The sequence below is a fragment of the Echiichthys vipera genome (assembly GCF_963691815.1).
Source record: "Echiichthys vipera genome assembly, chromosome: 5".
Lineage (NCBI taxonomy): Eukaryota > Metazoa > Chordata > Actinopteri > Perciformes > Trachinidae > Echiichthys > Echiichthys vipera.
In genome coordinates this window covers 5,865,672-5,879,006 of record NC_139830.1, presented here as the reverse complement: position 1 = coordinate 5,879,006, position 13,335 = coordinate 5,865,672, and the positions used below count along the sequence as shown (strand labels likewise).

The window sequence follows — 13,335 nt, the reverse complement described above, 5'->3', positions numbered from 1 at the left end:
CCGTTTATAGAGATTAATTAATTGATAAGTGTTCAGTGATCAGTGTTTAAGAACGATGGCAGGGAGAAGGATGGTGATAAGGCTTTGGTGGTTTTTTTTTAAAATCTTTTAGAAGGGAAACGTTTAAGGGTACGCTCACATTTGGCCCATTTTTAAACTTACTCTGAACGTATAGAAGTTAAAAGAAGTTATTTAGCATGCTTTTACATTATTATCAATTTAACACAGAGGGCATAACTAAAGGATGATGCAGATAAACTCCATTTTAAAACTAGGTGCAGTAAGATCGGAGGGGTCAGCCCCCCAGGAGGGGGGATGCTTCAGAGTAGGTACTGTTCTTTTTACAAGAACCGGTGGTTTATTGGAGCAACCGTGTCTGTGATTGATTGACTTTCTAAAGCCTAAACCAGCGACTGCCTCAGCAACTTTCTGAACCAGTCACAACAATTCCAAGAACTTTTTTTTCTGTATAAATGAATCGATTATATTCCTAATGTCTTCTTCATCCATTTTGAAAGTTAAAGTTTCTTCTATTCAGACAAATTAGGTGTATGGTAAGGATGTCCTCTTATCTATTCTTAGCTGACAGTTTGGGCTGTACTCAAGCCTTCCTCAGAGCTGCTGTTTTCTTCCGGGTATGACGTATTTTATGAAAACAGCTGAGCTCGGTTGTCTGAGCCCAGAGAGACCCTTTGGCCAAGCAGAATATTTTTTGCTGTTTTGATAATAAACTTTTTAAACTTCAAGAAGTACTATGGCTTTCCTTGAGTAAGAACACGACATGCCAAAGCCCACCTCTCTCAACCCAGCCATCGCCGGGAAGTTCGCCGTACCTAGGCACAGCTTAGCTGTACTAATACTGATCAAACAAACTAGACTTAAGCTGTGAATCATGCTTGCCCGTCGTACGAAAGGTAAGTGTGAGGACACCCTTAGAAAGGTGCCATTTAAAATGGGCCAGACCAGACATAGATGTGTTTTTTTGTTTTGTCCCTGTAAACACACCTCAGTAACAGTCCAGTGGGTTTTTGGCAAAGGACCGTTTTTCATTGTATTGCTGCAGTGCTTCCCATACCACCAGATATTTATCACTGATATGAGACTATTTTGTATTGGTCTTATCTAAATGGAGGCTATGAAATGAAGATTAAAGTGCTTTTGTAGCTTTTTCTGTTCATTTTACTTTCTTTTTCTTAACAGCTCATATGTCTACTTCAATGGTTCCACACTGTTTCAACAACCCGTACCTCTCGGAGGAGATTGGTGTTTCAAAAATAAATGTGTCCCTTGGTGTGAAAGAACATCTGCTACTGCACTTGGTCTTGTTTTCACGACGTGCTTCACCCACACTCTTTGCAACTCATTTGCCTTCCTATTCAATATAAGCGGGTCCATTCCTCATTATGTTTGAGGGCAGTGCACTTCATACACTCACTCGGTTTGCCTTCATCATCAGCCTCTGTCAGTGGTGTCTCATGGGCCCATTACCCGATGTTTTACAGTAAACCTTTGTGCTTAATTTGCATTAATGTGGTATGAGGTGTGGCATTCATTACGCTGACCTCAGTGTATGGTGGCAGGAGAGCCAAAACAACACATTAAAACTTGTCTTCTGATACACAGGAGCAGCAACCACTACAGTAGTTTGTGATAGACTCTCAGTCTTTCAGGAACCAGCAAGATGGATTGCACCCACAGGGAATGACACCGGGAATAGGACTGCCAGGAAGGACTCTCAATCTTGGCTGTTTTAGCATCTTTTTGGCAGCCGAGTATAGCACTCCAGTAATATTAAATACTGCAGTTTAAAGATACTTAACATAGCAAGAATTCCCAACAAAACATACCCAGACCAAGAGTCTACAGTGGCTGCGCTATAGTGGCTGTGTGAGGCTTGATTGATTGTTGATTGTTGGCCATCGTAATTGAGCACATTAGGATAGATAGCAAGTTTAGCTGAGGCTGATGGGAATGTCATCAGTACTGCAGGTATTTGGTCATAAATCACCATTGAAAATATGATCAGTTGGAAAAATCGATATACCTGAAAGTTGTATGAAAATCAACTTTGCTGGAAACATGAACGTCTGTACAGAATTCCATGTTAATCAAACCAATAGCTGTGCATAGCAATAATTCAGTCTAAACCAAATCATTTCAATCTGCTGATGACGTGGGAAAACTAGAGGATCATCAAAGTCATTAGGATTCATCCTCAGGAGATCACAGATGTCTTTAACAAATGGCGTGCCAATCTGTCAAGTAGATGTGGAAGTGTTACAAAGGATTATTGATGTTATTGCCCTACTACTGGTGCTACATGTCATTTCTTCAAGATATATCTACTGTGGCCAAATCATTTCTATCATTCAAAATGTCATGCCAATCTGTCAAAAATGTGTTGAGATATTTCAGTGTAGACCTAGTAGGCTGAACGACTTACCAGTCAACCAATATTGCCATCCTTAGAGCCACACAAGTAATGTCACTAAAAAGCCAGTGGTAAATGGGAATGACATGAGAAAAGATTTACTCACTATTTCTTCCTCCGAGTGGCAATGAAAAAAAACAGCTGCCCAGTCAGAGTATATGTATAATGAAGCAGGATTTAGAAACAGATGCTGTTCACTGGCCTGTCTAGACAAATAAAGATTAAAAACTATTAAGAGACGGTGAGGGTGAAACCACAGCACCTTTCCCTGTCCCTCATGTTTACCCAATGCTCTCTAACCCATGAAGCTTACTAACACACTTCCAAACTCAACCCAACCCAACCCTTCCTCACATCTTCATGCACATTACATCCTCAACCCATTACATCCTCATCTATCCTTCTACGTATTGTCACTCCTTTCCATGCATCCTTAACCAGGCTCTGGGGGCACAGGTAGTTTGGCTCCATCCAAAGTTTATAACCTGCCAGCAACTTCATCATAATGAAGTTGCTTAGCAACCAGCGGAGACTCCAGCTTGAGAAGTGCTGGTAGTCTGACTTTTTTTTTTACCTTTGGACAGAGCTAGGCTAGCCATTTCTCTCTGTCTCCAGTCTTTATACTAAGCTAAGCTAACCATCTCCTGGCTCCAGTGATATATTAAACAGACAGACATGAAAGTAGAATCAATCAATCAGTCAATCAATCATCTAAGTCTCCCAAGAGAGTGAATTACAGTCTCCAAAAATGTTAAATCATTCATATAATGGTACAAAACAATATGCGGTTTTCAGCACATTATTGAAATCTATCAAAGTCTCAAGCAATTTCTAATGGTGGGAGGAGAACTAATAGGTTATCTTTGATGTAAAAGTAACCTGTTATTTTAAAAATCATTATCATCAAGGTTAGCTTCCTGCTCCATCATACAAAGCTAAATGCTACAGGCCTGCTGTTCTATATGGTAATCAACAGGTGGGAGTACATAGCCCTATATATACAGTATATACAGTAATTGTATGGAAAATAATTGTGTGCGAGCGTAGCCTTTTGTGTTTGTGTCCTCTTTTTGTGCTCCTGCATGTTATTATTCTTGTTTAGCCGGCACCATTGTTTATGCCTATTCTCATCACAGCTACTGACAATCCCATAGTAACAGTGCTGCAGCAGCCCACAGCTCTCACAGTCTTGAGGAGGTAAATCAACTACAAAACAGATGCAGCGGGTGTATGTGTTCGGCCATGAGGCGGCGAGTGTGTGAGGAAGCCAACATGGCAGATTTTACAGGCTGGTGAGCAACAAAGAGCTGCTTCCTTTCTTCTCCATGCAAATGCCCCCAGCTCCTAGCTAGCAACGCTCGGTAGACAGATATAAATGTAAATGGATGGATGGATGGATGGATGGATCGATGGATGGATGGATGGATGGATGGATATTCATTCCTGTGTATTAGCAAACTACACTGATGAGATAGGATTGTTGAGAGTTTGGTGCCCAATTATTTTTGGAGGTAGTATAGTTTGCTCTTCAAGAACTATGATGCAACGATGCTACAATATGATGGAAAGAGGTAACTGGACTCACAGGCTTATGACTGGGCAAATGATGGAAATCTGCACTGCAAGCATTTACAGATATGCAGGGTACACAGTTTAAAACTCTGACAATGATTGAGATTGGCTCACTGTAAACAAAATTCAAATAAACACTAAACAGGCAACATCATTCTGCAGTCCATTCTCTTATCTCCGGACGAGACTGTGCAGACAAACAGAAACCCACAACACAAAGGCTAGAAAGAAATGAAGGGAGAAGCAGAAACATCACCGTAGCACGAAAATAATAGCCTGCCCGGGCAGAAAAACAATTTGCAACTGACAGGACAGACAGTGACAGCATAATGACTACTGTCGCTAATGCAAGCACTGCACTGCACTCCAACAACAATGCAGCAATTTCATTAGCTGGGCACATTCTGCCAGAAGGATACTGAGTTGTGACACTAGAAATATCAGTCTTGTTTTGATGGCAGCCTAAGTGGACAAAATGAGGCGAAAAAAGGGCGAAATAACAAAAGCATCAAGTGGACTTTGTGAAAATCAAATATTTTTAGTAATCATCTGCAGCAGGGTTGGTTGATATTTAATCTATCGTCTCTGCTATCCCTAACACTTTCACTTCATCTCCCTCTTTCCTCAGATTGGAATAAGCGAGTGGACTATGAGCCAGGAACAGGAAGTAAGCAGCTGTTTCCTAAAATGCACCTGGAGACTTGCGGTGGGCCATTGTCGTCGGTGAGGACCACAGTGGAGCTGCAGACCAGCCACATCGGGAAAGGCTGTGACAGGGAGACCTACTCTGAGAAATCTCTACAGAAGCTGTGTGGTAAGTTACGCGAACAAAAGCATTTCTATTGTATTTTGAATGCCATAATCATGCTGGTGTGATCAGAATCAAAAGCAGCTTAGACTGAGTGTGCATTTTGGCATGTAGCAGTAAATGGTATGGGAGCTGGAGCTGTGGCTTTTAGGAAGGCGGTGGATATGTAGAATATACCGCAGATGGCTGATCAGAGATTACTTCTGACTGAGACGGCAAACTGAAAGTTAGTGCAATGAATTTGAAGTAAGCTGCTGCTAAAAGCATCAGTCTTAGTACCAGGGTCAGACAGGGCCTGAGGCGCTGTTCTCTGCCCTTTTTAAACCAACATCTGAAAGCTCCCGGTCTGTGTTGCTTTCTTATCTCCACTTGTGTCCCTGGTAAAACCCTGTGCTAAATGAAGGCACCAGAATAGCAACTTAAAGCTGTGTCACTAATGATGTGACAGAGTGAGGGCATTAGCTGCCTCCAATGCAGCCGCGCTTTCTCCTCATTGACTGATGAGCAGCCGAGCTGCCACGTCGATGCCCAGAGCGGCAACAAAGCAGCAGAGCCGGCCCGCTCTCCACACCCCGCCCACACTGCACTGCCAGCAGGGGGGCTGGAGTCATCATCTTTGACTAACGGCCTTTACAAGCCCCATCCCAGCTCATCTGAATGCATAACATCCCCTCCCTACCTCCCCTGGCTCCCGGTCCATGCATGGTTTACCACTAAAGAGTCCTTTTCAAGCACCTCATAATCGTTATCTGATAGTGAATAGAATAAATTGTAATTGCTTTTTTAAAGCACAATCAATTTGAGATAATGTACAAAGACATTGTGCAACGAGAAAGCTGCAGCTGGGTGCTGGAGAAGTCGATGCATATTTATTTACTGAGGGAATCTAATTACCGGAGTCAGAACGTCGACACTGGCATAAGTACGATGTAGAGAAAAACAGAGCTTTACAGACGGGGGAGAACATCAATTAATGTGCTAATGTTGTGTTATTAGCAGCAATGAACAGCATGTTGCAATTGTTTGCCGGACAAGGGAGACACAGCGAATGCTGACATTGCCCATTTTTTTCTTGGAACAGCATGGTTCCTGTATCGCTTTGATTTATTACCAACTATAAGCTGTTAAAAATGATTTATAAATGTGTTTTAAACGCATGAAATGGATTTCTCACTGTCACACAGAGGAGGAAAGATTGATCGGTAAGGGCATGTCAAATACATTGTGGAGTGAGTTGCGCAACATGGCAAAAAATAAGGTTGGTCAATGTTGACAGTTTGAAAACAAAAATTGTTCAGGACTTCACTTATTGAGGTTATTGTGTCAAGGCAGGATGGGGTTGCTTTTAAAGGGAAGATGAGAAAGGGAACAGAATTGCTTAATGCAATGCAGTAATGATTGGTGTGTATTGTCAGGATGTCTAACAAAAGGGTCAGCTGTAAACAAGTCATTGGATTGGCTCATTTACTCCATGCACTGTCCTTCTCACCAGGCCCTTGCTGTGTCTTTCCCTTTGTGTTACTTTAATACTTAGTCAATATACAGTACAGACCAAAGGTTTGGACACACCCCCTCATTCAAGGAGTTTCCTTTATGTTCATGACTATGAAAATTGTAGATGCACTTGGGGACACTTTCAAAGTTTCCCAATTTTTCGGACTGACTGACCGTCATTTCTTTAACGATGGCCACTCGTTTTCCTTTACTTAGCTGCTTTTTTCTCGCCATAATACAAATTCTAACAGTCTGTTCAGTGGGACTATCAGCTGTGTATCCACCTGAGTTCTGCACAACACAACTGATGGTCCCAACCCCATTTATAAGGCAAGAAATCCCACTTATTGAACCCGATAGAGCACACCTGTGAAGAAACAAGAATATCAGGCGTATTTTCGGTTGTTTTACACTTTTTTGTTAAGTACATATTTCCACATGTGTTAATTCATAGTTTGATGCCTTCAGTGTGAATCTACAATGTCAATAGTCATGAAAAGAAAGGAAACTCATTGAAAGAGAAGGTGTGTCCAAACTTTTGGTCTGTACTGTATCCTCTCTGTTTCCATTCAGGCACATTTTCGTGGTAAGCTATGTTCTGAATTGTCTTGCATCTCTTTACTTTTGAAAGTCAGTTTCATTTGCAATGAATCAATACCCACATCCTCGATCCATCTCGGCCCATTGATTACGTATTAAGCGCTGCCATCTGCCTCACTCATAAGTAATCACAGCCAAGGTTAGGCCAATATACCCTGCATATCTGCCATGATTGTTATTGACGCATTCTCTGTCGCATCTCTTATTTGTCCCCACTGCGATGAACCCAGGAGCCTCCTCTGGCAGCACTGACCTTCTGCCTGCCCCCAGCACTGCCACCAACTGGACAGCTTCCCTGGTGACTGACAGCGGCAGGGACAGTGACTTGATCTTCAGGTTTGACGGTCATCAGGCGGCTAAAATCCCAGACTGGGTGGTACCCCAGAATCTGACGGACCAGTTCACCGTAGCAACCTGGATGAAGCATGGGCCCAGTCCTGGCCTCAGAGCTGAGAAGGAGACTCTGCTATGTAACTCCGACAAGACTGGTGAGTGTGACAGGCGAGAACCGACACTGACACTCATGGACTTTATTTAATGAGAGATTCAGAACATTAATATAGCAGTTGACAAATATTTGATTTGTGTCAGTATCAGGCGCCATGACAAAGCATCAGTATTTGATGAGTTAATGATTGGTTGGTGAGAACCTTGTAGAGGCATTTTTTCAGTATTTTAATGACTATCTATCCATCTATCTGTCTATCTATCTATCTATCTATCTATCTATCTATCTATCTATCTATCTATCTATCTATCTATCTATCTATCTATCTATCTATCTATCTATCCTTCTATCTATCTATCCTTCTATCTATCTATCTATCTATCTATCTATCTATCTATCTATCTATCTATCTATCCTTCTATCTATCTATCTATCTATATATATATCTATCCTTCTATCTATCTATCTATCTATCTATCTATCTATCTATCTATCTATCTATCTATCTATCTATCCTTCTATCTATCTATCTATCTATCTATCTATCTATCTATATATATATATATATATATCCTTCTATCTATCTATCTATCTATCTATCTATCTATCTATATATCTGTCTATCCTTCTATCTATCTATCTATCTATCTATCTATCTATCTATCTATCTATCTATCTATCTATCTATCTATCTATCTATCTATCTATCTATCTATCTATCTATCTATCCATCCATCCATCCATCCACCCACCCATCCATCCATCCATAGCTCGCTAATGATCCAACATAACAAATTTAATTACATCATAGCATGCTTTGCCCAAAGGAATGATTGTGTTTAAAAAATGCCTGTGGAAAATGATGTGAGATGACCTTGGCCTTCTTTGAAGCAGTACTGCCGTCCCAGATTAGCGGGGTCTCATAAACCTGTATGTCAGGTTTACTTGGCAGTGAGTAGGTGTGTTGATTTGCTCCCTGGTGCCCACTCCTCTTTCTCCCTCCTTCCCACAGAGATGAACCGTCATCACTACTCGCTGTATGTCCATAATTGCCGCCTGGTGTTCCTGTTAAGGAGAGACTTCACCCAGGTAGACACCTTCCGTCCGGCCGAGTTCCACTGGAAACTGGAGCAGGTAAGACACCGTGGTGCTCTGGGACACATGCAAAAGACTGGGGAACTTGTGTGAAACATGAATTACCTCAGTTTTTGCCTCAACTCACTTTGGTGGATTTGATAAGTAGGTTATGGGCCCATCTCAGGGGGCAGGGATGAGCCTCCAGCCTGGATTAAACCTGAAACATCCACTCGTGGCTTAATTTTTGTCTTTCTTTATATTACACTAATAAAAGAAGACATGCTGGGGTTTAGTTACAGAGTATTGGCATAAGGTTCATAAGATGTGAGAAGCACAGATCAGTCAATGAACCCTCACTAACTAGTTGGCGATCAGACTCATAAAAAGCTCAGCACACATCCATGGTTTTCTGTGTGTTTGTGTGAAAATAGAAGCACTTGCTTGCATTTCTATTTAGTGCTTGACTGGGCTGGAAACCCTCCGACAACCCCCCCTGAAAAAGCCGAACCTTTAATTAGCCCTAATTAATTTGGAGAACTCTCGTACCACTCCACTTAATAACCGTGAAGTTTTTTTTTAATGGATTTAGTTACTCTTTAAAAATGATTTGCCAAATATCAGTGTTTCTGTTATAAACATAGTGGAGCAGTGGCTCACTACAGTATTTTCTCCTCAGTGACAAACTGGAACAAAAGCCTTTATAGCACAGTTTCCCATTGAAATCACACTAGAGAGTCCTGTGAATTATGACAGATACCGGAAAGACAAGAAGTAGCTAGCTAGCACACTCCTTAGATGGATATTCATTTAGCGGGTATAGTCACTTGAGTTAAGCCAGTGCAAAAATCCCAGTGTCGGGGGTCACAGTAGGCTGGTTACCTGCAGCAGCAGCTGGATCTAATGTCCGAAATCCATGGGACACGGATGTCACTCGTCACGTAGTTTGGACATGGTTGTTTTTTTTCCTGCCACTCAGACTCTTTCTGCATAGCTTGTAGTTTCCAGCTTTACTGCGTGCTCTGTGTCAGAGTCTTGTCAAGTTGATAATGCAGGGTTTGGAAGTGTAGGCCATATGTACTGGTACTGAATTAATTAACTGGATCATTTTAACTCCCGGATCACGGATACACATTGATTTGATTGATTTTAGACAGTTCTATGCAGTGTCTACCTGTTAGTTAGGCAGAGAGAAAATAAATAGTTGGGCCACGCGACGCTGGATTTGTTAATACCTATGCAGCAGCTGGATCTAATGTCCGAAATCCACGGGACACGGATGTCACGTAGGTTTGACATAGTGTGTTTTTTTTCCTTGCCACTCAGACTCTTTCTGCATAGCTTGTGGTTTGTGTAAGGATCATTTTAACTCCCGGATCACGGATACACATTGATTTGATTGATTTTATTTTAATATGAGATTTCAAAAACACACGTAAGGTTGATGTGCTGTGTTGCATAGCCTCTGGTACAGTGATATTCTATATAAATAATGTTTAGACAGTTCTATGCAGTGTCTAGCTGTTAGTTATGCAGGGCGTGTCCTCTGTGGTGTGTACTGGCAGCAATAGAACTGGGGGGTCCGGGGGGTCCGGGGTTTCTCTAAGGCATCAAATTTTTCCAGAGATAAAATAACTGTGTTACCTGACATGGGATCAGCATTGGAAATTATTGCAAACATGGTTTTGGGGAGTTTTTCTTATGTTGGTACAGAAATGTTGGTTTAAGTAGGGCAGTACTTGAAATGTTTTAGGAAAACAGCGAGAAAAAATGTCACCACTTCACTGATCCGTGGGGTAAAATATGCTATCTTGTCATCAGTTTGGAACATTCTCATTTAACGTGTAATCTATTAAGTGTAAGAGGGATTTCTTCTTCACAAGATTTTAAAGTCGAATAAACAAGCACGGCAAAAAAAAAAAAAAAAGGCAGAAGCATGGGTGTATGCATGTGTGTGCAGACAGCAGCTGTCTGTTGATTAAGGATGCTGTCTTAAAGTCAGACAGGTCACCTCGACTCGCAAGACCTCGCTCTCACCCAGCGAGGACATTTGATTCAGGGGAGAGAGACACAGCTGAGCCTGGACATCCAGATGCAGCACCCAGGGCTAATTTGATCAGACACATCACTGGTCTTGACGGCGGGGCAAAAGCAGGAGGCTGTCCATCAGCCTCTTGACAACACATGGCGTGCATTAGGCATCATCTGGAGGACTTTAAACACAGGGTCCCCACAGAGCATCAGTCACCTTTCTGTTGTCTCCACAGGTATTTTGAAGTTGTTACTTTTAAAAGATTGTCAATAATCCAGAGATAAATCCACATTTCTGTGCCCTGTTGCTTCCTGTCATTGAGAATATCTTTGCCTCCTCAGTCAAATGCTTCCTTTACTGGAGGACAAATGTGTTGAAATGGACTTTTACCATCAGCCGTCAGGCTTATAGCTACCACTGATGGCACTGAGTCTTCTGTATTTGTTTTTTTATGTAACATTCAACGGGAAAACATTGTAAACATGGTGTGAATTTTACAAACACCTTCTTTTAAGACAAACTATTGGCAGTGAACATAGTGTGTGTATTTGTTGACCTAGTTGGCAAGCTGCCCTCGCAAGAAAAAATAGTAGTTAGTTGAAAGTTGTGTTCAATTGAATTAAAAAGATTCAACAGTTTTGCTGAATTCCACATATAAATATAAATATGAGACACTGTAGAGACCTTATTTTTGGTGCCTGGTCTGTTGAGGGGTTTTAGGGCGGTGTAAAGGGTGTATCATTAGGGAACATGCACCTCGCTGAAAGTCTGAGTACAGCCATGCAAACATTTTACCTTCTATTGTCTACACTACACATGACTGGAAAGTCAGTCCACTACTTTGATCCAGATTAAAGTTTATGGAGAAACAACAACTATTGGATGGACTGTCTTAAAATGTTGTTGTGGGAATTTTGGATATTTGTAATTCATAATCATAGTTTTGTCAGGTCAGACGCAGTTCAGTGTCTCCTCTGTTTAACCTTATCATAGGACTAGTACATAGCTTGTTTGTGCTTAATGGATAATGTAAATAACTGCCTCATGATGGTATAATGGAATATTTGTGCTTCTATACATCCTGTCTCTTGCAGATAACTCATGACTGTTTTTATGGCCTATGTGGACGCTGTTTTAGAGACCCTGTGATGAGAGAATTTCAGAGTGTTCAGAATTGTAATGTCTGAGGCATGTTTTGTTGTCACCCAACCAAGGCTTAGCTCATTCTGTCGCTTCCTCTAAAGAGGCTGACCACCAGTGGGGTCGGGGTCATTCCTGCTAAACTCTGAGCTTTGTGAGGAAGCAGGGGTGAACGTATTTTTGTCTGCAGAGGAAAATGCTTTGTCAGAATAAACCACGGAGAAAAAGCTGATCCTGTTTGTTGATCTGTATTGAAGAAATCAATTTCCACAACAATGTTATAAGGACAGTCATGGTCTCCAGAGGATGAATCCTACTGACTTTGGTGATGCATTGGCTTTTTTATCTCCAGACAACAGTAGATCAAAGTTTTCACTTTCAGGACTGGGGTGAAATATTTCAACAACAACTGGATGGACTGACACAACGTTTGGTACAGACATTCTTGGCGAGATCGGGTGCCGTTCATCTGCATGTGCTGACTGTGAGGCAGTTTTCCCTAAGCAAACAAGCTTATGCACCCTGCAAAGGGTTGAGTGGTGTTTTGAGGCCATTGGGGGCAATTTGATCTTTGATGAGCTTGTGGTAATTTTAGTTTCATAAGGTGCAATTCACCTTCATTTAAGTTTGTCTCGTCTTCGATGAAATTCGACAAAAGTTAAGTTGGTATATTTGGCTGTATTCTGACAGTTTAAAAAGACGTGTATGGCTTTATCTAAATTGATCTCAATTTATTTATTTCATTACCTCTAGGTGATAAAACTTTCTACAGACTCCGCTGGCACCCCATACATCTTTGAAACAGGCTGAACAATAGTTGTTAAACTGTAGAGTTTCCTGAGCACTCTCTGATCTCCTTCTTCCCTCTTGTTAATAGTTGTCTCTGAAACCTCGGGGCATTGAAAGGAAACTTTCATTAAGTTGCTATCTCCCCTTGCCTTCTCGCCACTTCCTCCTCATCTGCTAATGTCTTTTAAACAAAATGAACTTCTGAATACCTCCAGCCCAGAGAACCTTTCCTCAGAAGAATTTCTTCCTCTCCCCACATTGGTTTATCACAGAAGTCCAATTAATTTTTCTCACAATCCAATCAGACATTGCAGGTTGCTACATAATGACTGGAATGGGGGTGAAAGATGGTTGCAGATATTCGTTTTACCTTCTGAAAAAAAAACCGAGTGTGCTATCTGTTAATAACAGGCACAAAGTAGTTGAAGGCAGCATGGCTTTATGCGTACAGACTTATTGTGTTCGGTGTGATTCAGTATGCTTTGCAGTGCATTGTTGAGAGAGATGGCCTGAGGTTTGTATTGACTTCATTGAAGCACTTTGCCTCGAGCTTGTTTTGAAAGTGTCTTTTCTGTGTGGTTTCATATTCTTTAAATGCAGACTTGCATTCAAGCATCTGAAAGGACACTGTCAATCTTGAAGCTGCTTCCCGCATGAGCCAGTACTGAATGAGCCCTCGCATGTGTTATTAACTATGTAGGAACTTGTATCAAGAAACAATAGCCTTTGCCTCACACAGGTTTTCCAAGAGTCACCTCATGCAAAAGTGACTCACACACCCACACTCAGACTTTAGTTTTTTAATAGTGAATTAACTGAAAGTTAAGCTTTATTGGTCCATTTAATTGTATTTTTCAACCTCAACCCTATTTAACCATGTTTTTGTGTCTGAATGACTAATGGGAACAATAATTTTGTTAAATTGGTGCGGTAGTGCGCGAGAGAGC

General features: G+C 41.3%; 1 protein-coding gene across 1 annotated transcript in view; it reads left to right on the top strand.

Annotated features, from left to right (window-relative positions):
• Positions 1-13,335, top strand: part of LOC310947466 (calsyntenin-2-like) — a gene marked incomplete at its 5' end in the record, with an annotated part of 259,328 nt that overhangs the window by 181,914 nt on the left and 64,079 nt on the right. The window contains 3 exons of the mRNA XM_083914254.1: positions 4,632-4,817; positions 7,136-7,393; positions 8,366-8,487. Of these exons, the coding sequence (XP_083770380.1) occupies positions 4,632-4,817; positions 7,136-7,393; positions 8,366-8,487 (566 nt within the window). The remainder of the gene's footprint in view (positions 1-4,631; positions 4,818-7,135; positions 7,394-8,365; positions 8,488-13,335) is intronic.